Consider the following 27,034-nt stretch of genomic DNA (forward strand, 5'->3'; position numbering starts at 1 on the left):
TGAAGCTGCTTTGTGCACTACAAAAGGTTATGCAAAGATTTTTAGTTATTTTTAAACAAAGACATATACAGCCTAATATGTGCCAGTGTTCTAAGCATTTTAGAAATATTATCTGATTTAATCATAACAATCCAATGAGGTAGCTACCACTATTATTACCATCTCTGTTTTCAGATGAGCAGTGGTGTGTTGGTAAATAGTTTACAACCAACATTCTGGAAGAAAATAATAAGCGCTGATTTGTAGTATTTGACCATTGCTACAGTGTAAATGCTCCCAACATGGCCAGTCTTCGGTTACCATGTGACATCATTGAATGCACAACTGGGACCCAACACAGAGTAGCAAGTACGGTGTTTCCAGAATGCAGATACAATAGACATAACCTCCAGAGTATAGATCAGAGTAAATGTAGTAAAATAGTTAGAAAGGGATGAGTTTGATTATTGATTGCCTTTGTTTTTAATAAAATTTATTTAGTTCTAAGAGTATAGTATTTGATTTTTAATGACTGTATTTAACAACCGACTCAAAAAACCCTAAAAATTTTAGCAGTCAGCTCTTGCTAAATCCAGTATGAACTGACCTCAATTCACCACTGTATAAGGAAACTGAGGAAGGTTAAGTAACTTGCAGAGGTTAAGTCATGTAGATGGGCTGGCTCCAGAGTCCATACTCTCAACCATTATGTCCTTCACTCAACTATCTTTAGCTGAGTTAATAAAATTAAATGTACTATTCAATGCATGCCTGAGTTTATGTTTATTTGTACCATCTGATGTCACTTAAATAGAACATTTCACACAGAGGGGTCCCTTTCTGAATCAATTACCTAGATTTTTATACAGTTCTGTTTTCCCTCAACTAACTAAAGGCTTGCCATGTGAGATAGCATCCATTATACTGCAAAAACCAAAGATAATGTTTGCTAAAGGAATTAATAATTTAAAAACCCATAAGCCATGACTTTATTTGGATTCTATTACTAAAATTGATCACATGGGGCTTCCCTGGTGGCGTAGTGGTTGAGAGTCCGCCTGCCGATGCAGGGGACACGGGTTCATGCCCCGGTCTGGGAGGATCCCACATGCCGCGGAGTGACTGGGCCCGTGAGCCATGGCTGCTGAGCCTGTGCGTCCGGAGCCTGTGCTCCGCAACGGGAGAGGCCACAACAGTGAGAGGCCCGCGTACCGAAAAAAAAGAATCCGCCTGCCGATGCAGGGACACGGGTTCATGCCCCGGTCTGGGAGGATCCCACATGCCGCGGAGTGACTGGGCCCATGAGCCATGGCTGCTGAGCCTGCGCGTCCGGAGCCTGTGCTCCGCAACAGGAGAGGCCACAACAGTGAGAGGCCCGCGTACCGCAAAAAAAAAAAAAAAAAAAAAAAAAAAAAAAAAAAAAATTGATCACATGTAAGGATAACTGAAGCCTTCATCTTTGATTATACAACGATAGGCCTAAAAGTGTTTTCACTGCCCACCAGTGACTGAAGAGCTTAAAACAAAGAAGCTCCCACCTTACAGATCCAAGTGTGATGGTTTATAATTGTTCCTACAAAACAGAGTTCCTAAGGCAGATCTCACTTTAGTTGTACCCAAGAGGATGCTGCTGGAAAATGCAGTCTTACAACTCTCATCAAATTCAAAGTGAGAAAAATCACTCTCCTGGAAAAAAATACAGATTTTCTGGACATACAACTTCCATATTGGAGGTACTCGTTTGCCTGGGGGAGTCCTGATTTTCTAACTCTAGGATATTCATTGTATGTCTTTAACTAACTTGTTCTATTGTTCTCTTATGCGTCTCACTGCTGACAATTCTCTTATGAGAACTTGGCTAAGAAGGTGGGTCAGGGCACAAAATGAGTACCGCTGTCTGGAGTTTTAGTTGAGTTACTTCTGATAAACCCCTTTCAATCATCCTGCACTTAGTTTCCCCACATTTCTGTCCATCAACTCCCAGGAGGAAATCTGCACCTCAACACCTCAATGGAGAATCGCCTCTCACATCATGGCGGGAGAGCTATAAACTTTGGATGGTAACGGTGGATTGATGATACCTTACATTAGTGTATTTATTTTTATTATCTCTTTGCAAGCAACCTACTAAGTCAATGTTATTATCCCCTACTACAGATGAGGAAAGTGAGCCTTGGCAACACTGATGTACCAGGACAGGACAATCCTTTACAATATTCAAGGGCAAAGACCCTGTCAGAAATGGACCAGACCTGTCACTGGAATAACCCAGAAGGGCTTCCTATGTACCTCCCACCGGCGGTCATTGGTGAAAATCTCATCACTGGCTAGGTCCAGCTGGTTCCACTCCAGCAGAAGCTTCAGCTGCCCATTCCAGTTATCCTTATCTTGTTCGTTGGTGCTAAAGGCTGTAAGAGGACAGGGGAAAAAATCAACTCACCAAACACTCAGAAACAAGAGAGTCAGAACCATTCCATATGGCCAATTATCAGAGCCATTTATCAAAGGAGATTCTAAGCATGTTCTCTTAGAATCAGACACTCAGAGCTGTCATTTCACTGACAGTTTATTTTCACTCAATCTTATCCATATTCTATATGTCCCAAAGTATGTAATGTGGATCAATTTAGGTGATAATATCTTTCCATTTCATATCCTAACAGTGTAACTATGGTATATTGATATTTTTCCATAGATTCAGATTCCATAAATGTCACATTTCCAGGACCACATCTGACTTTTACTATATCTAAATCTATGACATAATGAGCTCTATCATAACAATATTCCACTTGTCTTTTTCAGAGCTAATAATTTCTGTACCTATGTATCTCTACAGATATAGTCCCATTTTAATAAATATCCTTACAACCAAATTTCTGACAAGCACAGTAAGAATGATTCTAATAAATAGCTAATGCTTAAAGTGCACTTCTCTTGTGCCTTGCCCTGCTCTGCATGCCTTAAATATATTAATCAGATGGCTCAACTCTACGTGGTCTTTGCCAGGGGTCTCTTTACTCCAGGTAATTCCACCTTGATGGGATTCTCAGACAGCAAATTTCACACATGAGGATTTTAAAACTGAGGTTCATTCATAAGCATAGGAAATGTGTTAACCCTGAAACTGAATGCAAAATTATCTATGTGTGTGTGCACGTGTGTACACAGATGTGGAATCCTAGGACAAAGGTCCATAGCTTTTATCATATTCTCAAAGTGTCTGAGACTCAGATAAAGATTCTAAACCACTGTTGGAGACAGCTCTTTGGAAAGCACTGTGATCATATTTAACTGATATTTTGATGACACAAAAATTCTTGTTCTGTTAAATATATACAACCAAGGAGATTTAACTCAGCAGGTCAATAGTAGCTATTCCAAATTCTAATATAGGCTAATCAAAATTAAGTGCAAGATTATATTTCAGTAAAGCTGTTTTAAAAAATAAATGGAAGCCATTAAAAGCCACAGAAAGCAACACAAAGCTGAAACTTCTACAGGAGCTAATTTTACTCACCTTTGTACAATGCATAGGAGATAGCATTGCTCACAATTTCATCCCCAGCTTCTTCTATTTTAATAATGGTTAATAGGTGAGAACTTTCGAGAATTTCTTTGAGCTGGCAAGATTTAAAGAGCAGAGTTGTCAGCCAACTGATTTCAGGCACAAGCAGCATAAACTCTCTTTTGGTGAGGAATATTTTATTCCATTTTTTAAAAGACCACCTATAGGAATGTTCCAAATCTCCTTCCCTCTTCTACAGCACCTGTACCCACAGCATCTAATTTCTAAATTAGAATAGTGAGTCCTTGACCACAATGAGAATAAAGTACTGGCTCTACAAGGGCACATATATCAACAAGTCCCTATCAAAAACCTGAGAGAGGAACCCTCCTACACTGTTGGTGGGAATGTAAATTGGTACAGCCATGATGGAGAACGGTTTGGAAGTTTCTTAAAAAACTAAAAATAGAGCTACCATATGAGCCAGGCATCCCATTGCTGGGCATATATCCAGAGAAAACCACACTTCAAAAAGATACATTCACCCCAATGTTAATTGCAGCACTATTTACAATAGCCAGGACATGGAAGCAACCTAAATGTCCATCGATGGAAGAATGGATAAAGAAGATGTGGTATATATATACCATGGAATATTACTCCGCCATAAAAAAGGAACAAAATAATGCCATCTGCAGCGACATAGATGGACCTAGAGATTGTCATACTGAGTGAAGTCAGACAGAGAAAGACAAATATCATATGATATCGCTTATATGTGGAATCTAAGAAATAATGGTACAGATGAACCTATTTACAAAACAGAAATAGAGTCATAGATGTAGAAAACAAAATTAGGGTTACCAAGGGGGAAGGGGGAGGGCAGGAAAGATAAATTGGGAGGTTGGGATTGCCATATACACACGACTACACATAAAAATAGATAACTAATAAGAACCTACTGTATAGCACAGGCAACTCTACTCAGTACTCTATAATCATCTATATGGTAATAGAATCTAAAAAAGAGTGGACTTATGTATATATATAACTGATTCACTTTGCTGTATAGCAGAAACCAACATAACATTGTAAATCAACTATGCTCCAATAAAAATTAATTTTAAAAAAAAAGCTGAGGGCTTCCCTGGTGGCGCAGAGGTTGAGAGTCCGCCTGCCGATGCAGGGGACGCGGGTTCGTGCCCCGGTCTGGGAGGATCCCACGTGCCGCGGAGCGGCTGGGCCCGTGAGCTATGGCCGCTGAGCCTGCGCGTCCGGAGCCTGTGCTCCGCAACGGGAAAGGCCACAACAGTGAGAGGCCCACATACCACAAAAAAAAAAAAAAAAAAAAAAAAAAAAAGCTGAGAGACTCATTGACTAGGGATGAGTGCGTGTGTGTGTGTGTGTGTGTAACACATGGTAGGTGCTCAGTTGTCGTATAAGTGAATCAATGCAGAAAAGACAACAGAAGAACACAGAAATCATCTGAGTGTGGACGTAGGGCTTAGATTAGAGGAAGGAAATTTCAGTGTGAACAAAAGCCAAGACAACTTGGTAATTGACTAAAGAGACGAGGAATTCACTATATTATCCTTTGTGATTTTTCTGTAAAGTTTAATTTTTTTTTTTTTTTTTTTTTTTTTTGCCGTACGCGGGCCTCTCACTGCTGTGGCCTCTCCCGTTGCGGAGCACAGGCTCCGGACGCGCAGGCTCAGCGGCCATGGCTCACGGGCCCAGCCGCTCCACGGCATGTGGGATTCTTCCCGGACCGGGGCACGAACCCGTGTCCCCTGCATCGACAGGCGGACTCTCAACCACTGCGCCACCAGGGAAGCCCAAAGTTTAATTTTAAGACACTTTTTAAGATTCAAGAGCTGGGGCAGAGGCAGAGCCCTTGATTCCGAGGATTCAGGCATTGGTGAGCTTGGTGGGAGCTTGGCGAGGAAGAGCTCCTTCTGGAGGAGGAAACGAGTCTGGCTGTAGTTAGGCTGAGTTCAAGATGGTGGTGGGTTTTCCTGGCAACATTTGGAAATGAGGGCCTGAAACTACAGAGAGTTTCAGCTGGGTGGAGAGGGAAGCCTCAGGTCAGGCTGGAAGGGTGAAGATGTGGACTAAAAAGGGCCCTTGCATATATCCAGAAAAGACAAAAACTCTTAATTCAAAAAGATATATGCACCCCAATGTTCATGGTAGCACTATTTACAATAGCCAGGTCATGGAAGCAACAACCTAAATGCTCATCGACAGACGAATGGATAAAGAAGATGTGGTACATATATATGATGGAATATTACTCAGCCATAAAAGGGAACGAAATTGGGTCATTTGTAGAGACGTGGATGGATCTAGAGACTGTCATACAGAGTGAAGTAAGTCAGAAAGAGAAAAACAAATATTGTATATTAACACATATATGTGGAACCTAGAAGAATGGTACAGATGAACCGGTTTGCAGGGCAGAACTAGAGACACAGATGTAGAGAACAAACGTAGGGACAACAAGGGGGGGAAAGTGGCAGGGTGGGGGTGGTGGTGGGATGAACTGGGAGATTGGGATTGCCATATATACACTAATATGTATAAAATAGATAACTAATAAGAACCTGCTGTATAAAAAAATAAAACAAAATTCAAAAATCCAAAAAAAATTTTTGATTGAATGTATACATTCATTAATTAATAATTCCACTCTTGGGCTTGGTCTTTTGGGAAATTTCTACCAACTGCAAAACCCCATACAAGTGCATAATCAAAATGCCAGACTAATTTTTATTATTGTTGTATGTCTCCTGGTTGACTTGATTATAATTATGATAAATCATTAGCATATGAATATGAATTAGATGTGAATCCCAGAAAGAATAATATAATCACAGGGAGTGAAATGTGTCTGACATTTAGCCTGCTTCAGACGACTTTCCTGTATCAGTTTTCTTGAAGCAGAAATCAAAGTCCTTCATAAAGGATGTGGGGACCTGTAAGGTGGCATGGCCCTCTGGATGTGACCTGGTCTGGACTAAACAAGCCAACTCGCAGAAGAAGAGAAAAGTCACTAGAATGGACCCAGGGCCATCTTTGGTGGGTGAATTAAGAGTGGTCTATTCCTTCCTCTGTGGGCATCCTTGAACTGACCACAACATTTCTTCCATCCATCACAGGAAGTTACCTTGAGGATATTGCTCAACACACAAGATCTTAGGTTGATATCTACACTTTGGGATTGCTCCCCTGATGTGTTTGGAATGACTCAAACTGTTTAGGTCTGAATACATGGAGAATTGAAGATAACTACTTTGGGTGATACGTATTTTCCTCACCCGTATGTTTTCATGCAGAGGGACCTCCATCCAAATCAGGTCCCTAGGTATCCCCCAGCCCTTCGCCTACTGCTACTCCAGGCAGGGGAGTGACATAGCCAGCTGATGACTTTGGCCTTGCCCAGCCAGTCCTTTCCTGCTTCTCCGTTGGGATCTGCTCCTTGCAGGGTGCTAGTGCTCTGGTGTCTGCTGTCAGCCACATGCCTAGGCTAAGGCTAGGCAGATAGGAGCCAGCAGTCATCCAGGGCTGCCTCTGTCTGGGTGGGTTCATCTGTCTCTTTCTGGGGCTCAGCATAAGGAGGGCTATGGTGGCTGCACCCCTAAGCCACATCTTTCAACTTGGCCTTCATCACCAACGAAGCTGATATTTTGATCTCTCTATTTACCTAATTCTTGTGTCTGTCTCTCAACTGGACTTGGCCAAGATACAAGAAAATCCCAGTAAAAACTTTCATGTAAAACCACCAGCTTCACCTTTTTCAGTAAAATCTGCAAAATGCAGTATCTCAAGTAGGAACATCATATACGCATTTGTTGGCCAGGGCATCATTCAGTACCAACACTGACTCTCAGCTACAAACAGAAGATGCATGTGCATTTTTTAATCCTGAGTCTTAGTAATGAGGCTTAATCCAGAAAGGACTTGTTTCCTGGTCACTTCGACCCTGCTGTACCTTACAGGGATTATCACCCAACTGCCTACTCATGTGAAATTAAACAAAACCAATAGGGTCTCACTGTGTGTTAATTTTGTACAGAGTACCTGTCAGCCTAGAAAGCGGGGATGATTTTTCTCATTATTTACAAGAATTTGATTTATCCAGGCTTGCTTTAAATAACGGCAAAGGCCAATACACACTACTCTATATAAAATAAACAACAAGGATTTACCGTATAGCACAGGAACTGTATTCAATATCTTGTAATAATCTATAATGAAAAAGAATCTGGAAAAAAAAGTTTTATATATATATATACATACATATGACTGAATATATATATATGTATCTGAATCACTTTGCTGTATACCTGAAACTAACACAATATTGTGAATCAACTATACTTCAGTAAAAGAAAAAAATAATGACAAAGGCTGCCATGAGCAAGATAATCTTCACTACTCCAGGATTTCAGTTTGTCAAACTTGACACTTTGAGGCTCTTCCACAACTGAATACTGCTTAAATACCAAGCTAATTAAAGAACTTTTAAAATTATTTATACTAAATTCAACCTTTCACTCCAATGATGAAATGGGCTGTATGATTAAAGTAACTCTTGTTGTCTACAGCCTGTCATTTCCTTTATGGGAAAATTTTCAAGTGGCAGCACGTGCTCCTAAGAATATCCAAACAACAAAGGCCATTTTTGAATGAGCTGATGTGAACGTACCTACTGATATTAACGTGAGCTTTATCACAAACTGAACAGTCAACAGAAAGTCATTTCAAGTCAACACCAGTCACGAAACAAGAGAGAAAGGTGAGAAAGCATAGCACTATGTTAAAATGCTTTATAGGCTTAGCAATAAGAAGCACGAGATATTTTGATTAGTACATATTTCTTATATGATCCAATAGGAAAGGTGAGAGATTCTGAATTAATCACAGGTCAGTTAACCTAGAAAGGCAATTATTCTGTAGTAACAGCTTCTCCACTAGACATAGATTCAATTTAGAATCTGCATTTCTAAAACAGCATCACAGGGATTTTTTCCTCCCCGCTGCTGATAACCTACAAAACACAGAAGCTCAGTGCTTGTTGACAGGGTGTAAAAGAAGGACTATCAGCTTTGCAAACAGACAGACTGGAATTTAAGCCCCATCTGCTACCCCTTGTGAGGTATGGAAACAGGGCAAGTCATTTAACTTATGTGGGCTTCAATTTCCAGCAAAAAACCTGGGGTGGGCCAGAGTGCAGTTTCAAAGTCACTGAGAAAGTATAAAGACCCACAGCTGCTACTGGAGTTGGGCACTGAAGGCGCTCTCCCTTCCCAGGAACTTACTCCCTGCAACTCACCCATTTGATCCAACTCTCGATCTCCTCCTCAGGCAACCGGGACACTGTGCGGGGTAAGAAGCGCACCAACTTTTCCTTGATGATGGATGACGTCAGGGCATCCTCCACCTCCACCAGGCTGGCGATCACATCGGCAATCTGCCCTGAGCCTTCCACCACCACACAGGGAATTTTACTTTTGACGGAGGTACTGATGGCCTGGGAGAAGGGAGATAGAGTTGACCAGGTGATCAACAGAACCCAGCTCAGAACCGAGGTTCTAATCAAGCTGGTTAACAAATCACATCGACACATCTCTGCACTTCATCATTTGGCGGGGCAGTGGAGGGGTTATTTTCAATCAGAAGCGAACCAAATGTTTGCAACCACTTTAAGCATCAGAAATGTAAGCTAGTTGTCTTACATCCTATGTTAATACCGAATTCCATAATGAGGACACGTGTGACTGGCAAGTTTTCCATAAATAAGTGCTTTAAAATATCCCTCTATACAAAATCGATCATTCCAAATACTGACATCATCGTAGATTTGAGTGACAGCTCTTAAGATGGTACTCAGCATTGTCGTTGATAGCTTTTCTGATGGAGGTTAACAGTATTCATACTTTAAAGGTATGAAAATACCTTCACAGCAGCAGCCATACATTTTTCGTTATGTTGACTCACATATTTCCCTCCTCAAATAATTTCCTTTGCTCCTTCCATTGAAAGAAAAGAAAAATATATCTGCTTTCTGGATAAACACCTACCACATTTTTATTTCCTTGATAAAAATCACAGAGACCAGCATACGAGAACCAGGTATGAAAAATTTTAATCACTTGACAACAAAACAAAGTGATGTACACGTGGGTACAGAAGAAACTGTGAAGCCCCTTCCTTTAGCCAGGAGTGATGTCTTCCTTAGAGAAGATGTTGGCCATAAAGAGTGTGGTGCCTTCATCAAATCAGGGTGAGATCCATCTTCACCTCACTACCTGTGCTACAGGTGGGTGTCGGGGCTGTGCTGGGGCGGAAGTGGGGATGATAAGAGAGTGAGCTGAAGGATGAAGGGATGAAGTGTTCAGCAGGCAGTTTCTCCTCCCTCTCTCCTCTCTCCTGTGGGTTCTGTGGATTGTGAATTGGCTGAACAGACCTTGTGGGAAATGCTATAGAAATGCAGTACTCTAGGCCAGGAGCAGCTTGCTTGAAACCATAATTCTAAATCTAAAATCTGAGAGATAATAAATGTAACCATCTTCAATTACTTTTTCTCCATCTCTCTTCCTCTGTAATGTGACTGCTTCTTCAAGCATTTCCATACTGACTGTTTCACACTGAAAAAAAATCTCTATGTCAATTTCTCTCTGAAAAGTCTTTAGGTGCTTAATAAATACCTGTTGGTGAATGAATGCACGTTGATGAATGATGGATGAATGAATCATTGTTATAGAAAAGAATAAACAAAGAGAAACATTACATTATGATTCCAAATAACTCTGCCAGAAATTTCATGTAACTCCAGGTGTATATGATCATGGGGTGGCCATGGTTTTCCAACATACGTGCTGGTTATGATCCCTAAGTCCTGTGAGTTCATGTCAAGCCTTCTCTTTGGCAGGTTGATGGCCAAAGAGAACAGTAAGTGCACAGACTATTCATGTTGCTACAAACTCTCTTCCTAAATTTTCTCAGCTGAGGAAACAACTTAAGCCTATTAGGGCAACACTGTGTGATTGGGAAGATGCTACCTACTTGCTGTAGAAAAGAAATTGGTCTTGTTAGATTAGGTGAACCCCAAAGCCCTGAAAGTGCAAATTTGTGGAGTAAGCTTGTTGACTGATCTTCTAGAAAACCAAACCAAGACTCACTTTCAAAGTCTCTTTCCCACCTCCTTGGGCAAAACACACGATGGGGATCTTGCCACCGTAGTTGGAATCTGTAAAATATAAAACGTAAAACTTATTTTGGGCACATCAGAAATATTCACCTACCTCAAGGAAGTGGTGGGCCCCATGAGCCCAAGGTGTGGGATGATGGCTGCAGATCTCACAGACTTGACCATCTGCCAGCTGATCACAATGGATGCATCCCTGTGCTCCAAACCAGTAAGAGCATGACACGGGTCACACTGCAATTTTTTACTGATATTTAAAATGCCAAAGTCTGTGAATGACTGACTTTTGCTAATATACATTAGGCCAGGTTCAAGTTTATCCTTAGAATCATTACACTTTCACTCATTTGCATAATCCTATGCTTTCTTGAGTGGGTGAAAAATTTGCATAACTATGTGTTCTTTCCAGTGAGAGTATCGCATATATAAATGTCTTCCTTTGTATATGTCCCATTGAGAAAGGAAAAAGGTTGAGATTATCTCCAACAAGTCCCTGTGATGGAGTCTATCACTAGATCACGAGGTAATCTGGTTCCACAACAGGACACATCTCAACAATAGGAAGAGAGAGAGTTATTTATCACTTGCCATAGCAAATAAAGGCTTTCACTCAACTGCTGCATTCTCCCCTTGAAACCAATGTTTTAGGTGGTTCTAGTATATAGAAGTAGCCAATAACCTAAGAAGTAAACCACCTAACTGTTAAGCTAGTGGGTTGGTTTTTACCGCTTCTATCCTAGCTAACCGCATTGCTTTGTCAGTGCAAATTTGCCATTGTGAATTTTACTTTGTTCTTAAATGTTGTCGAGCAGAATGGACAGCAGGTTCTCTATACTGGGTGGGACAAACCAGGGTAGGACAAGGCAGCATTTGTCAGTGTTCCAGCACGTTGAAGGGTACATATCAGAGTAACCTTGGCAGGAGCACCTCTAGTATATTAAAGAAGAGATATAACAGCTCTTCTTTGGCAATAGAACATCTAATTGGGTGAGTTCACCATTCTTTACTCAATAATTGGGAGCTATCGTCGGTGGTGCTGCTGCTGCTCTTGTTAGTATGTTTGTCTAAGGTCCCACCTCCTAAACACTGACCTTGAATAGTGCGCTCGGAGATGTACTTCTCCAGCTGATTACGGAGCTTTGCCTCAACTGTGGGGTGCCCATGGCAGCCATTGTCCACAAGCAGCAGGTGGGTGTGATTGTTGTCCAGGATGTACAGAGGGTCTCTCTTGAAGTCATCCATAATGTACTGAGCTGAAAAATATCCCTGAAAAGCACAGAGAAACTTGTCTTTGAGATTTATCTGTTGGCCAAAACGCATGATGACATTTTCACAGGTTCATATTAAGGCTAACCCTTTGGGTTCAACTGATGCTCTTCCCAGATTCCTAAGTGCAGAAGGGTCTTAGGCCATCATTTTAAATATGAAGAAATGAAGGCTCAGAATGATTGCATCACTTTCTTATTTTCACATAAATGACCGGTGGCAGTGTAAGAATCAGATTCTAATCCATTTCTTGTTCCATTGCCCTGTGCTCTCTAGTATAAATTCATTGAAACTGATAGCATTCAGGAAAGTGTGTGTGTGTGTGTGTGTGTGTGTGTGTGTATCCAGACACATTCATTTGTATGTGTGTGTGTCTGGATAAGGTAGAGGTAGACATTGATACACACACACACATATTTGTCTGTAATCCATCATATGCCAAGACCTATGACAGCATCTAGGGATTAGAAAATGAATGAGATGGAGTCCTAGCCCTTGAGGAGCACGTAGTTACGGGACCATGAAAAGAGGCAATTAAATAGATACTTTGTCCTCACACTTAATACCAGAGAATAAAAAACTGAAGAACTGACTCTAACAGGATTTGCTGGGAACAAATTTTAATGAACAAAATACATCCACTGGTAACTCCTTCCCAGAAGTTCTTTGATTATGTCATCCTGAGTTTCCAAAGGAACCTTGTAAGGTCGACTTCCTTATGAGCTGACTCCATCCCAGAGCCCTGGTGCTCAGGCCAGAGCCCTGTGCCATGGTCTTTCTCCCCCGTGACCCCGCAGACCCCCTCATGTCCAGCCCATACCTCGACATCACAATTCCTGATGAGGGTGTCCCTGTTGGAGACCATGCCCCAAGCCGCGATGCCGATGGCTACTATGTTCTCCTCTGAATTCCTGCTGATGGTGTTATCTCTCACTACCTCTCCAATGTACTTCATCAGCCCATAATGGGTACCTCCAGTGAGAATCCAGGCACCTGTCAACAAGAGAGAAGAACAAACACTCAGCTGGCTCTGCATAAGTTTCCCATCCTTTGCTCGACCCCTAAAGAAGCCCCACCCCTGAGCACTAGGACGCGGCATTACTGGCCACACTTTGGACTGGGCTTGACCTCTGACCATATAGAAGGGAAGGAGAAGAAGATCTCCAAGTTTCTAAGAGATTCTGGTTTAAAAACAATACAGATTCTGGACCGCATTCTAGACCCACATCATTAGACTCTCTGGGAGGTGGGACCAGGGAACCTGCCTCTTTAACCAGCCTCTCGGGTAGATCTTTTTATGGGTAATGAATGCCTGGCCTGAGCCTTTGAGCAAGTTAGGCAGTGTCATCATGGAAAGCGGAGCGTTCTGCTCCCAGAGCCCTCTCAGGGATCCTGGTGACCTTCCTGGCATGACCCTAGTGCCTATGATTTAACTTTACAATTACACAGTTTTGCACACTGGTATTTTAAGGTTTTTATTTGATGATTTTTGCAGTGTCAAAGGTGTTGCACAGTTTTGTTTTTGTTTTCAAAATTGAAGTAAATAATACCTACAAAATATTATCTCACATAATAATAGAATCTAAAGTTGGAAATGCCCCTAGTCTAATATGTTACCCACACAGAAATCCAGCCTGAGGCTGGGTCACCAGCCTCCTCTGATTAGCTCTGGTAATGGAAGCCTCTGGAGTCCCGAAGCAGCCCCCTCCCCCAGCTGTTAGAAAGTCCTTTTGTTCATTTTTGTCTCCATTCTCTACTTTTGCTACAGTCTTCCTGATGATGAACTAATTGAGTCCTCTCCCACATAAAAGGCCTTCCAATATTTTAAGGTAAATGTGATGTAGTTCTTAGAAGTTTCAGACCCAATTCCTTCAGCCAGCTCTCACTGGATGTGAACTCCAGACCCCTTGGCTGCCAGCCTCCTTCCTGCAGACAGATTTCAGTTGTCAACGTCCCCCTTTCAAATGAGGCAATGGGAGGCATAGTAGCTCTCCACAAGGAGACAAGTAACCTCCCTGCTCTGGCCCCTCACTTCATCTACGTAGATGTCCCAGCCCGGGGACTTTTGTCTGCTTTGTTCTACTCTATTCCCAGCACCTAAAACAATTCCTGACACATAGCAGGCATTTAAGAAGTATTTGCTGAATGAATGAATTATGTATGTTCAGATCTAGTAGTAAGGAAGTTGAGTTGCTGGGTTTCATAACAAAGTAACTACCTATTGTGTGGTCCCCTCTGACTGGTCAGGAAATTAGGAATAAATGGGGGAGGGGTGCCACAGTTTCTTCTTGACATTAAGGAAAAAGGTATCTAAAACAAGACATGTTTCCTTAGTTCTGTGAACTAATATTCTTAAGAAAGAAGTTTTTAAAATGTTAGCCTTAGATAAACTAATAAAATAAAGGTTAGGCTTTGATAAATAGAATCTAATCTTGAAATTAGAGTTTAACATTCTAGTTAAACTCAAATGGAAGTAAGGCTGCAAAAACAATTTGCCTATACTCTTCAAAAATGTCCTGAAAGACTGAAAACAGCTAAAGAGCAGTTCCAGATGAAAGAAAGGTTTTCAGTTTCCTATGATATGAAAAGCTAAATGGATTGGAATCCAGACGGAGAAAAAGAAATTTTTTTTTCTCTGAAGGCATTGTTAGGATAATTAGCAAAACTAAACCAAGGACTGTTTGTTAGATAACAGTGTAGGTCACGGTTAAATTTCTCAGGTTTGATAGTTGTATCGGGTTATCTGAGAGAACACCCCTGTTCTTCAGGGATGCTCACATATTTAGGCACTAAGGGTTATGATACCTAAAATTTACTCTCAGTGATTTTTTTAAAAATCATAATATGTGGATATTTACAGAGAGAGAGAAGATTAATAGGGGAAAATGTTAACAATTGGTGAGCCTAAGTGAAGGGGGTATAGATATTCCTTGTATTATTCTTCCAACTCTTCTGTAGGTCTGACATTTTTCATAATAAAAAGTTGCGTCCAGAGCCTGTGCTGCGCAACGGGAGAGGCCACAACAGTGAGAAGTCCGTGTACAGCAAAATAATAATAATAATAATAAAAGTTAAAAAGAAAAAAATAAGCTGAATATTTCAAATAACAAAGCCACGGTTATTTGTTTTGATCTCCATCAGACAGTTACATGGTGCTTACAACCTGCCAGGCACTAACACTATTTCCAAAACACACCACTGATCCCAAAATTAAAGAGCAAACGAATGAAACTTTGCTTTTTGATTCGCTTTTTGATTCGCCAGAATACTCTGGGTAAAAGTTCACACGTAAAAATAACAAAATGAAAACTTAAATTAAAAGAAACATAAAATTACCCACAAGGAAGTTCCTTAACGCTGGGTTTAAAGAGCTACTGTGTCCCCACCCTCCACCTACCCCCTCACCATCGGCCAGAGCTCCTGGTCCCTTCATTGAAGGATCTTGTTTTTAATTAAGATAATGATTAATCCATACAGTTCTAGAGCATCTGGAGTCTGCGCATGATTGCTGAGGAGAATTTCGTTCCGTCTCTGAAGACGCGCGCAGCCTGGATGGACAAACCCGCGGGCGCAAGGTCCCCGCCGCCGCAGGGAAGGTCCTGTGGCTGCAGCAGGGACAGCCACGTGGACGCAACGGGGGCCGACGCACCTTTCGACTGCGCGATGTAGATCAGGCGGCTGAAGATCTTGCGCATGCGCGGCTTCAGGGCGAAGTTTTTGGCGCCGCCGGTCACCGAAATGACCAGGTTGGGCGTTTTCAGGTGCCAGTGCTGGGTCAGCAGCTCGTAGAGGGTTTCCGCGTCCGTGTCGCAGGACAGTCGGATATACTGCGGGGAAGAGGGGAGCATCAGGATCCGCAGGTGTTCTCCTGATGGTGGGGCTTAGCCCAGTATACCTGCTCCTTAGGGAGGGGGAGAGCGGAGCGTGTGGCAGCCGAGGGGCGTCCCCTTGGGGAAGTGGAAGGAAGGCAGTGGAGTGGAGGCGGGTGTGGGTGCCCCTGCAGGGACCCCCCATCCCAAGCCGGCTGGAGAACTTGGGACTTTATCCTAAAGGGAGTGAAGCACCTGTGAGGTGTTCTAAGCAGAGTAGAAGCCGGATGGGATTTACATTTTAGAGAGTCCTCCAGCGGCAGCATTGACTATGGGACAAGACAGGTAGGGAGAGATGCAGGGAGGTGAGATAGTGGTGGCCCATCCTGGGACAGAGGCCTTAGGAACAGACAGAGTGCACAGAGCCGGGTCACCTTCCAGGGCTGCCACGGCAGGGCCTGGGGAGGTGAGGGGTCAAGGCCCGGCTTCCAGCTGCCTGAGGACGGCTGTGTCACTGGGACAGAGGACACAGGAGGATTTAAGGAGACTGTTAATAATTGCCTACTGAAAATTGGCATTGTCATCTGCCTCTACAAGGATGACGTCAATAGCCATTGCAGTTGCTGATCTTCAACACACCCTGAAAGGAGTGCAGGGTGGAGATCAGGAATGAGGCCCTCTGTGCTCTGGGAAAAACTGGCAGAACAGGCCTTCAGATAGTTAGATATTTTTCAGGAGATTTTATGAGCCCAAATTCTTGCATCTTCTCGTATCTGGAAAAGCACTAAAATCGTTAACGGAGACATCTGCTCCTCGTGATGGGCAAGAACCTCTGCCAAAATGTGTGCTTGACTGCACGTCCCCCCTTCTCTAAAATCACAGATAACACCGCCTCCGCCCCCTTTGGAGCAGTTCCTCAGAGCTATCTGAGACGCTGTCTCCTGGGCTACAGTCCTCATTTTGCCCCAAATAAAACTTAACTCACAACTCTCATGTTGTGCTTTTTTTTTTTTTTATTTGACATAATCATTAAACGTCTTTGTAGAATCCTGTGTGAGAGCCTGCAGTGTGATCGTGTAGAGGAAAATGTCACCTTATTCAAGGCCACATTTATTCTCAAGAATGTCACACACCAAACTAAACCAGATGATTCACAAGCACATTTGTCGGGCCTTTTGTAGCAATGAGGGCCAATGTGGATGTCACATGACCCTGCCCTGTGCCTGGAGAAAGGACCCTGGGTGACAAGCCAGTCATCACCCGTGGAGTGTTGCCATGGCACATAATCTAATCACAGCTTTTGATTTTCACAAGATTTATCTTCTTCTGCAATCATTTTTAGATTGACTACTCATCTCTCCCACCTCCATGCGTACTATTACACAATTCAAGGTAACTCAAGGTAGCCCACACCATGATAGCATATGGATTAGCTAGTTCAAGTAGGAAAGCATTGCTTACCTTCCCTTTCTTCCCCAGAGTCTCAAACTGAATATCCCCAAAAGCATCAGTGGGAAATTCCTTGGTGTGTTTCTTGTAATTCCATTTCTCATTTTGGTTGATCTGGGTGCCTTCTATGTGCTGGCTCTGGGTATAGCCACACTTGCACACATTTTCCCTGAGCAGAAGGATATTGATGAGAAGGAATAGCTTTCGTTAAACCTGCTTAAATATTTTGTCACATTTCTTAGAATAGACCACACACGATTAGCTTAAATAAACACAAAAAGAGATTTCACCATCACATCTAATTTTCAGACTATTTTCATCATCTCAGTTGGTTGTTAAATAAAAACTATCTTGGTGTTTTACCCCTGTGACATGGAAGATCCAGGCAACACAATACAATTCTATCTCCGCTGAGAAAGAAGAAAGCATGAATGCAGTGAGAGGTGGGGATAAAAGACAAACAGGGAAGACTTGTTGAGCCTCCACCTGCTCCAGCCATGGTCCTAACAATTCTAGACTCCCAGCCACTTCTCTCTCTCAGGTTCTGCATGGCATTTCTATTTCCTTAGAGTAAATCTCCCCATTTAGGTTAAGCTAGCTCGGGTTCCTTGCACCTGAAAGTCTTAATTACTAGAAGTATGGAAATTATCTGTATTCAAAAATATACGTCAAAACATTCAATATTTTCTAGAGCTATAAAAATTGAGCTAGAACCTGGATCCAAAGTCACTCCTCCACCAGAAATCTTGCCTCTTTCGGAACAGTTGCCTGGGGCATCACTCAGTTTGGCCAAGAAAAAATAAGTCAACCAGAATTGACAACAATTGCCTTAGCCTTTTCTCTAACTAAGCCTGGGGGCACATCCTGAGCCAAGGCTGCTCCCACTGGTCTCAGGGTCCTCCTCACTAGGGTCCAAGTTGGCTTCCTCCCCTCTCTCTTTAGATGTTACTGTCCCACCATCCTTTGGGGTTTGTCCACACCCACCCAAGTTCATTGCAGGATTGGGGAGGGAATTCCCTGCCCCACCTGTCTTTGCTACAACTGAAGGCCGACTCTCGAGCCCTTTTCCCTTCCAGGGGTAGGGGTGTGTCTCGGGTGACCTCTGTCTCCATCTTGATGATGGGGCTGGTAGCCCTCCAAGCACCAATTTACATGAACTGGCTTACAAATGGAGAAGAGGTAAGAAGAATGCCAGGAAGACGTCAGGAGCACAGATACATGGAGGAGGCAAAGGAGTGACAGAGAGGGGAGACGGAGAGGACGGGAGAGCGTCAGGACGCTAGTTCTACCCCTCAGGACAAGTCTGAATCCTTTGGAGCCTCACTGTCAATATAGCAGCCACTGGCCATGTGTGGCAATTGACTTTAAATGTAATTTAATTTAACTTACTTTGAAAATTCAATGCCATGGTTGCACTAGCCACATTTCAAACGCTCACTAGTCACAAGTGGCTAGTGGCTACCATATGGGACGATGCAGAAAAAAAAATATTTCTGGGACTTCCCTGGTGGTGCAGTGGTTAAGAATCCACCTGCCAACGCAGGGGGCAGGGGTTTGAGTCCCTGGTCCAGGAAGATCCCACATGCCGTGGAGCAGCTAAGCCCGTGCACCACAATTACTGAGCCTGCACTCTAGAGCCCGTGAGCCACAACTACTGAACCCACATGCTGCAACTACTGAAGCCCGCGTGCCTAGAGCCAATGCTCCACAACAAGAAAAGCCACCACAATGAGAAGCCCGCGCACCCCAACAAAGAGTAGCCCCCGCTCGCTGCAACTAGAGAAAGCCCGAGCACAGCAGCGAAAATCCAATGCAGCCAAAAATAAATTAAATAAATAAAGTTTTAAAAATTTAAAATAGAATATTTCCATCATAGTAACAATAGAAAGTTCCATTACACACAGCCCATTACAGCAAAATTAATGTTCTTCCTTTTTCTGCCTAGAACCCAGCCTGGCCGAGGCAGTGAGAACTGAAGAGAATAAACCCAGATCCAGGGACTTACAGCCTCAGGAGTGCCAGGAGGTGGCCCCTAAGCTGGACAGCAGTGTCTCAGAGGTTGCCTGGCAAGAGGAGCCATGGTCCAGCATCACTCCCTAGTGACCACACAAGAAACAGATATCCGAAGGGTTGAAAGTAGAGAAACATGAGTGGTCTGGGCTTAGCATATGTGAAGCAGCTCTTGGGAGATTTGGGGCAGCCTATGTCAGCTGATGTGGCAAAAGTAGCTGCAAAATTACAGTAACACTATTACTAGTCATTTCCCTTGATTCACTTGTCCGATGAGTAATTCAGATTACACAGAGCATCCCCACTGCCGATGGAGAGATGAAAATAATAAATACAAGAAGTTAAAATCTTATAGAGTCTTGACTCTGGTTTATATCCTTGGGTCCCCTCTGATATGGGCACTGGAAGACCCTGAGGTGTTCCTGTCCTGTGCTGGTGTTGTGGAGGGCAGGGACTGCTCACCACATCTCCCTTTATTTGGGGCCAGACTTGAGTGGTAGTCAAGCACCATAAGGTGGGCAGCCATAGGTTTCCCTACCTTGCATCCATTTCTCCTTCTGCTAGTAGGAACACCCTGATTTTCCTTTGAGGAATCATCCTTTCCACACCAGGTCCATGTGGACACAACACCCAAGGCTGGCCAGTCACATATTCCATTGCCCAGTTGCAGGGATTAGAGTGGGTGCCTGACCCATGCCAGGCCAATAAGAGCCATGAACATGAGCACAGGACTTTGGGTGGAATTGCTGGGAACAAGGCCCTCTTTCCCCCCACTGGTAAGCTGAAAAGGTGTCAGCCAGAGTTGTGGTGTCCATTTTGCCACCACTAATAAGGAGCCTGCCCACCCAGAGAAGGGCAGAACCACAGGTAGAAAGAGGCAGGGTCTTGGTGACACTGAGCCCGGGATGTGGCTGTCCCATTACAATCACCACTCACTTAGAGTGGTGACTGGATATCTGCAACTGACAAGGTGCTGATGATTACAGTCAGCCCGAGACAGGATTGTCCTTAGAAGGGGCAGGAGCTGGGCATAAAAGGAATGCACAAGGAGGAATCAGAAAACTGAGTTCAATCCTTCATCTATCCCCTGCCAGCGATGTGGCCCTGGGTAAAACACTGAGCCCCTCCAGGCCTCACTTGCCTTGTCAGTCAAATGATAACAGCTACCTGGCAGGGCAGTTGTAGAATTAGCAATCAAATACATGAGTCCCCACAACATAGTCAAGGCCCAATAAATATTTGTTGAATGAGTGAATGAATCCAAACAGTGTTTCTACCAGTCAAACAAACAGATTAACAGCAAACTCTTTCAGGGAAACATGTGGGGAATAAATAGCTGACTCACAGAGTTTATACTCTGTCAAAATGACTCATAATGACTAAGTTTATACCAATGACAAAATAGAGATCTCTTAGTTTTTCCAATGTTCGCTTTCTAATTCGTACAAAGTAGGAAAACACATTGACTGAGAACTTTCTACGGCAGGAATTTTATGTATCGTCCCACTGCACCCTTACTACAACCCGGGAGGTGTACTTTGCCAGTGGTTTAGGATAAGAGGATTCAGTTCAGAAAAGAGAATAATTGGTTCAAGTTCATGCAGTGAGCAGGCAGCCAGGCCCAGGTTGGATCCAACGCTGATTCTAAGGCCCCTGATCTTATTGCCTTCCTCTGGGCACTGCCTCTGTTCAACAGAGTCAGTGCTTTAATTACAAACTACAGCAGCAGGTAAACAATCAATTAATAGCTGGACTATTACATATAGAATGGATAAACAACAAGGTTGTACTGCATGGCACCAGGAACGATACTCAATATCCTATGATAAACCATAATGGAAAAGAATATTTTGAAAAGAAGGTATCTATGTTCATAACAGAATCACTTTGCTGAAATTAACACAACTTTGTAAATCAACTATACTTCAATTAAAAAATATTAATAGCTAGACTCTCTCCTATTACCAATAAGCAAAAGAGAGGGGGCAGAGAGGAAAAAGGTGAGAGGGACGGAGGACTAAAATCACTTCGTTAGATTCCAGGGCACCTTCTGTGGGAAACACCAGCGGTCAGTCCACTTATCACTGGCCCACTAGGTAGCATTCGCTGAGGACCTCCTGTGGGCAGAGCTGCTGGAGGTGCTCCCCAAGGTTTCTGTGACTCAGCCTCGATGTTTCAAAACACACAAGATTCAGAGAAGATGAACACCCAGTCAGATGGGAAGGGCCACAGTCAACAGCCTGGCAGAGGAGCCGGTCAGATTGCCACGTGCGTGCATGCCTGGTGTCTCCTGCCAACCGTTATGAAACAACAAGGTTCACTGCCATGGCCACTCCGGTGGGCTTCCAGGCTCATGGGAATATCAAAGAGAGTGACAGCCTGTCTTGGAGCCTTTACCAACTACTGACAAAGCTTAAAATATGAAATGAGATGATACCTCTCCAGGGACAAGCTGCTTGCCAAACTCTTCCTGTGCACACACCGTTTCTGAGAATTGCAAGATGCAAACAACTTGAATAATGAACTAGTGAGCAATTTGTTTGTCTGTTGTCATGGTGATCAATAATTTATTTTTGAACATGGTAGCAAAAAATGGAGGCAAAGTAGTTGCTTACGTGGCCTTGGAATCTTTGGTAAAGAAGACACACTCCCGTTTCTTAAAATTTGCTTGAATGAAATTCACCAAGTCCTTTGGAGAAAGAACATTGGAACAACACATCACTAATTTGTTCTCAGCCCCTGCTGCTCTTCATGAATGACTTAAACCTACTTCAAAGGTTTTAAGGATTCACCACACATCATAGCAACCAGCATCCATTCATGCTTTTAGAGTACACAAAGTTTGTAAAAAGAGGCATACGTTTACATTTTTATAACTAAATGCAAATTTTTCTAAAAGTTACTTGGCATCATCTTGGAACAAATGTCATTATATACATACAAAGTATATTTTTTGGACTCTAAGGCAACTGGGGGAATATAAGCATTCATTGATAGTTTAGCATAAATAATGGTTTATTGCAGATTCTAGTTCCTCTTATGCTTGCTGTTCAAAAGAAGGTATATTCCAAATGCTCCTTCCAGAGTTGCATCTGTCCTCCCATGGGCAAGGTGGTAAGGCATATCCGGGACCTAATTCTGACAAACAACAGAACGCTTCCCTTTAGTTGGCAGAAACAAACCCCTTGGAGTTGAAGAATACTTCGAAAATATTTACACTCCTCAAAGTGGGAGAAGGTATTTGCAACATATATTAATCATCATAAGATTGGCAAATAGAATAAATAAAAGACTGTAAGTCACTAAGAATAAGACAGACTACCTCATGGGAAAAAGGCAAAAGACATGAGCAGGACATGTCCTCTTAAATAAAAGAGGACACACAGATGTGTGAAAAAGAGCTCAGCCTTGTCAGTAATGAGGCCAATGCGAACTGAAACCACAATGACATCCCATTACACACCCACCAGGCTGGAAAAATTGAGAAGCCACTGGCATCAAATGCCAGTGAAGAGGCAGGCAGGGGGCCTCAGCCCGCTATGGGCCATGAGTGAACTGGCTCGACCACTCTGGGAAACTGTCCACCACTGTCCCCTAGAAATAGTCCCTGTGTCCTGTGAATGACCTGCAAGCTCAGATGCCTGGCACCGCGCTGCCAGCTCTAGGGGTTTGTCTTGTTCCATGGAGGTGGGGTTGGCAGCCCAAACCCACTTCCCTCAGGTCACCGGGTGCCAGCAGTTCTCAGACAGTGTCATGTGGGTTTGCCCCCCGGCCTTGCACCAAAGCCAGGCCTGACTCCTCACCCCCCCATGATGAGGTCACCACGAAAAGGGAGGCGGCAGTCCCTCTCCTGGAAGAAGGTCCACCATGCCTCCAGCAGTCTCCCCCTTTGCTAGCCCCCTACCCCCACCAACGTACATCCTGAGACATCAGAGCATGGGGACCACATGCCCCAAGTTGCCCCAGAAGTCCCGTGTCTTAACCCCAATTCCCACGAGGGAGAGGCGTTCGCCTTTACCCATCAGCCTCAAGCCGAAGAACCTTCTCCAGAGAGAACATCCCACATCCAGGAAGGCTCAGAGTGGCGCTGCTCCTAACAGCAAAACCCGAAACCCAAATGTTCACCCCACTTAGGCTGGACAGACATGCACAGGATGGAGCGTGGCCCAGCAGGAGTGAATCAACAGCCATTACACCTGGCAATACAGAGGGACCACCAACACAGGATGGTGAGCAAGCAATGAATTCACAAAGGAATACTTATTGTGTAATTCCACAAATATCAAAACAGACAAAACCATGTATTGTTTACGGACATATATTCAAATCATAAGCTTATAAATAAAAGCAGGACCAGGGAACACAAAATTCAGGATAGCTGTCGCCTTTGGCATGGAGGGCTCGTGGGAGACTCCTGAAAAGGGCTGATGGTGGGTGCAAGCATGTTCATTTTATTATTCTTCCTTATTCTGGGAATTTACATTTGCATGTTCTTTTCTACAAATAATAAAAATGTAGAGAGCAAAAATAAATCCTACACTCATCTGAACGTGAAAAATTTGGAAAACCTGTGATGCTCTTTCTTCCTCAGAATATTTTCTAGCTCTTCACTAACTTTAAGTCTACTTAACACAGATGAAGAAAACTCAACAGTATAAGCTTATATGTATAAGCTTGTGAAATCGATGCTGGTGGAGGACAGGGTGGTGATAAAAACTGCCTTGTTGCTGAAAGTTCCCTCTGGGGACTTCCCTGGCGGTCCAGTGGTTAAGACTCACGCTTCCACTGCAGGGGGCATGGGTTCGATCTGTGGTCAGGGAACTAAGATCCCACATGCCATGAGGCATGGCCATAAAAATTTTTTTTTTTTTTTTTTTTTTTTTTTTTTTTGGTGATTTTAAATTCTTTTTTTTATTAGCAACTTCAAGTATAACAACTGGAATAAGTGTTTATTTTCTATTAATAAAAATGAATTTTGACAAAAGTGGACTTTTAATTAAAAAATAAAGGCCTTTAAAAAAAAATAAGTTCCCTCTGAAAAATGTACTTTGCAAAGGTGTGTATTCTCAGGGGCAAACAAGACCCCCGCCATAACTGGGATGTACTTGGGTGGTCTCAGAAATTCTACCCACAGGGCAGCTGGCATCTCTGAGGGGAGTGGGAAATCCATCCAGAAATCCCATGGGAGCCCAAAGGAGCAAGGCAAGGGAGAGTCAGCCTTTGTCTCCCAGAGGCACCCACGCCTGCGTCCAAGTGTGATCCGGAAAGGCCTTTTCTGCCCTTCCAGAGGTCTGTCACTGCTGGAGGCTGGGGGAGGGGGCATTGGAAAGGCCACCAGCGCCCTCTGCCCACTGTGTAATTCTCACTGGAGCAGGGTCAAGGTGACAGCAGGTGCAAAATCTAAGGAGGCGCTGGGTGTTGGGAGTGCAAGTGCACGGGCGCCCCCGAGAACCCCACCCAGCAGATCAAAATACTGCCATGCCCAGCACCTCAGAAGTCCCTGCCCAGTCCCTCCTCCTTCCTTTTTCCAAAGTTAGCCACCGCCCCGACTTTTAACACTCCACGGAAGCTTGGTACCAGACTGGAACGTTATCTTTATTTCCTGACAAATGAGAGTATTCGCTAGGACGTGAGAGTGAACAGAAAGCCTGCGGGAGCCATTCGAGGTGGCTGAGGGACGGAAGAGGCAGCGCAGCCCAGCGGGGAGCCCCCTGCCGGGCGCCCCACCCTGAGTCCGCTCTCCCCTAAGCAGCAGCTCAGTGTGCCTCTATGCCCGGAAGGCAGCGTGGACACGGGCTTGGAAGGAGGAGAGACAGGTGCCATGGAGAACAGCTAGAAGCTACGGCAAGAAGAAAGGCTGACCCAGAATGAGCCCCCGGCCATAGAGATGAAGAACAGGACTTCAAGAATCACTTCCAAGGTGAACCCACAGGGCTGGAAGCAAGAACACCAAGCATTAGGGCTTCCCTGGTGGCGCAGTGGTTGAGAGTCCGCCTGCCGATGCAGGGGACACGGGTTCGTGCCCCGGTCCGGGAAGATCCCACATGCTGCGGAGCGGCTGGGCCCGTGAGCCATGGCTGCTGAGCCTGCGCGTCCGGAGCCTGTGCTCCGCAACGGGAGAGGCCACAGCAGTGAGAGGCCCGCATACCACAAAAAAAAAAAAAAAAAAAAAAAAAACCACCAAGCATTAAATAGTAAAAGGAATATTCAAAGTGCAGTATCTAGGATTTCATAAAAGTCACTTAACAAGTGCATTCTTGAATGGATAAACAGCAAGGTCCTACTGTACAGCACAGGGAAGTATATCCAGTCTCCTGTAATAAACCGCAATGGAAAAGCATATGAAAAAGCAGGTATATATATGTGTAACTGAATCACTTTGCTCTACAGCAGAAATGAACACTGCTATTTCTTTAAAAAGGCCCAAAATAAGTACATTCTTTAGCAACTCAAGGCTGCAGTCACAATCTTCAAAACAGGAATGCCTGAAAAACTACACAGAAAAGAAAAGGCCTCTACATTCGACAAAAATAATCCGCAGAACAAAATGCCATACGTTGAGATATGATCTTTTTAAAGAAGGAGTATTGGTCCCCAAAGAATCCTAGCTGCAAAGGGCTGCTTTCTGACATAACAGCGGGTTGGTGGGGCGTGGCTCAACTCACGCTCTCGCTGTCGGACACGTCTGTGCTGCGAGACGCGCTGGAGTACAGGGTCCGGGTGCTGTCCGGCGTGCCGTTCCTTCTGCTTCTCATGCTAAGCCGGGCGCCCTTGAAGGACATCTGTTCCCCTGTGGAGAAAGGGGAGGGAGGGTAAGATGGGGTCACAAACGGTGGACGGGCTTCACTGAGAGCTTTACCGCCATGCCGTCCCCCCCAGCCTCCCCGCCCCCTCTCGCTGTCTGCCATGCCCCAGCCCCGTCCCGCCCCCACCCCCAAAGGACATTGGTCCCCCTGCCTCTGCTCTCCTTGCTTCATTCCTCCTCGTCCTCCAGGACCCAGCTTGAGTTCAGTCCTTCCATACCCCTTCCCTGGCCGCTCCCGTCTGGGCAGGGCCCTCCTGGGTGCACTCCTGTCTCCTACGGGAGGTGGGATCCCGCATCCCAGACCACCAAGCATAGGACGTGCATCATAGCTCCTTCCAAGTTAATGGATTTGTAGTGAAGGAACTTGCAGAACTGTTGCTAGCGGCTTGTGGCAGCTAGAGGACCGGCTGGCTGGCGGCAGAGAGGAGTCCTGCCCTGATGTGGTCAAGTAAAGTGGGAGAAGGACCTTGACCCGCAGGGGCAGTAGGGCCTGAGGGCCGGTGTGCTCCAGGTCACCATGAGACTCGGAGCCGGCACGTGGTTCCCAAGGACACCCGGCAATAATTCCTTCCCAGCCTGGAGAGCAGGCCATTAGCCCGGGCATCCCAGAAGCCTCAGTTGCTACGGAGATGCCTCCGGGCTGCCCCCTGCTCTTCTAGGGCTCAGACCCTCCCATCCCAGCTGCAGAAGCCCCCTGTCCCTCTTGTCTCCCAAATACTATCTCAGACCCGTATCCACAGAGAGCTACTCCACAGCCCCAGGCTGTCCGGCAGGCACAGCAAACAAGACGTTTCTAGAACAAGAGCATCATCCTTCTCCTACACCCCGCCTCCCCGTGTCTCCTCCTGGGACCAAGCTCCCCCAGCTGCCTGTGACCTCTGCCCCCACCCTCGCCTCCATCATCACCACATCCAAGTGGCAATCCCACGCCCTCGCACCTCTCCAGCCCCTCCAGTGGCCTGCAGCTGCCACCTGGGCCCTGCTTGCTTCCCCCACAT

At 44.5% G+C, this 27,034-nt stretch overlaps 1 protein-coding gene across 1 annotated transcript in view; it reads right to left on the reverse strand.

The window, feature by feature from the left end:
• TRPM8 (transient receptor potential cation channel subfamily M member 8) overlaps positions 1-26,013 on the reverse strand; it is a gene marked incomplete at both ends in the record, with an annotated part of 74,663 nt that extends 48,650 nt beyond the window's left edge. The window contains 10 exons of the mRNA XM_079710045.1: positions 2,269-2,387; positions 3,500-3,602; positions 8,823-9,020; positions 10,672-10,739; positions 11,789-11,963; positions 12,784-12,956; positions 15,613-15,790; positions 17,234-17,390; positions 21,847-21,920; positions 25,897-26,013. Of these exons, the coding sequence (XP_079566171.1) occupies positions 2,269-2,387; positions 3,500-3,602; positions 8,823-9,020; positions 10,672-10,739; positions 11,789-11,963; positions 12,784-12,956; positions 15,613-15,790; positions 17,234-17,390; positions 21,847-21,920; positions 25,897-26,013 (1,362 nt within the window). The remainder of the gene's footprint in view (positions 1-2,268; positions 2,388-3,499; positions 3,603-8,822; positions 9,021-10,671; positions 10,740-11,788; positions 11,964-12,783; positions 12,957-15,612; positions 15,791-17,233; positions 17,391-21,846; positions 21,921-25,896) is intronic.
• Between the last annotated feature and the right edge of the window lie 1,021 nt (positions 26,014-27,034).

The sequence above is a fragment of the Hyperoodon ampullatus genome, assembly GCF_949752795.1.
Source record: "Hyperoodon ampullatus genome assembly, chromosome: 8".
Classification (NCBI taxonomy): domain Eukaryota; kingdom Metazoa; phylum Chordata; class Mammalia; order Artiodactyla; family Ziphiidae; genus Hyperoodon; species Hyperoodon ampullatus.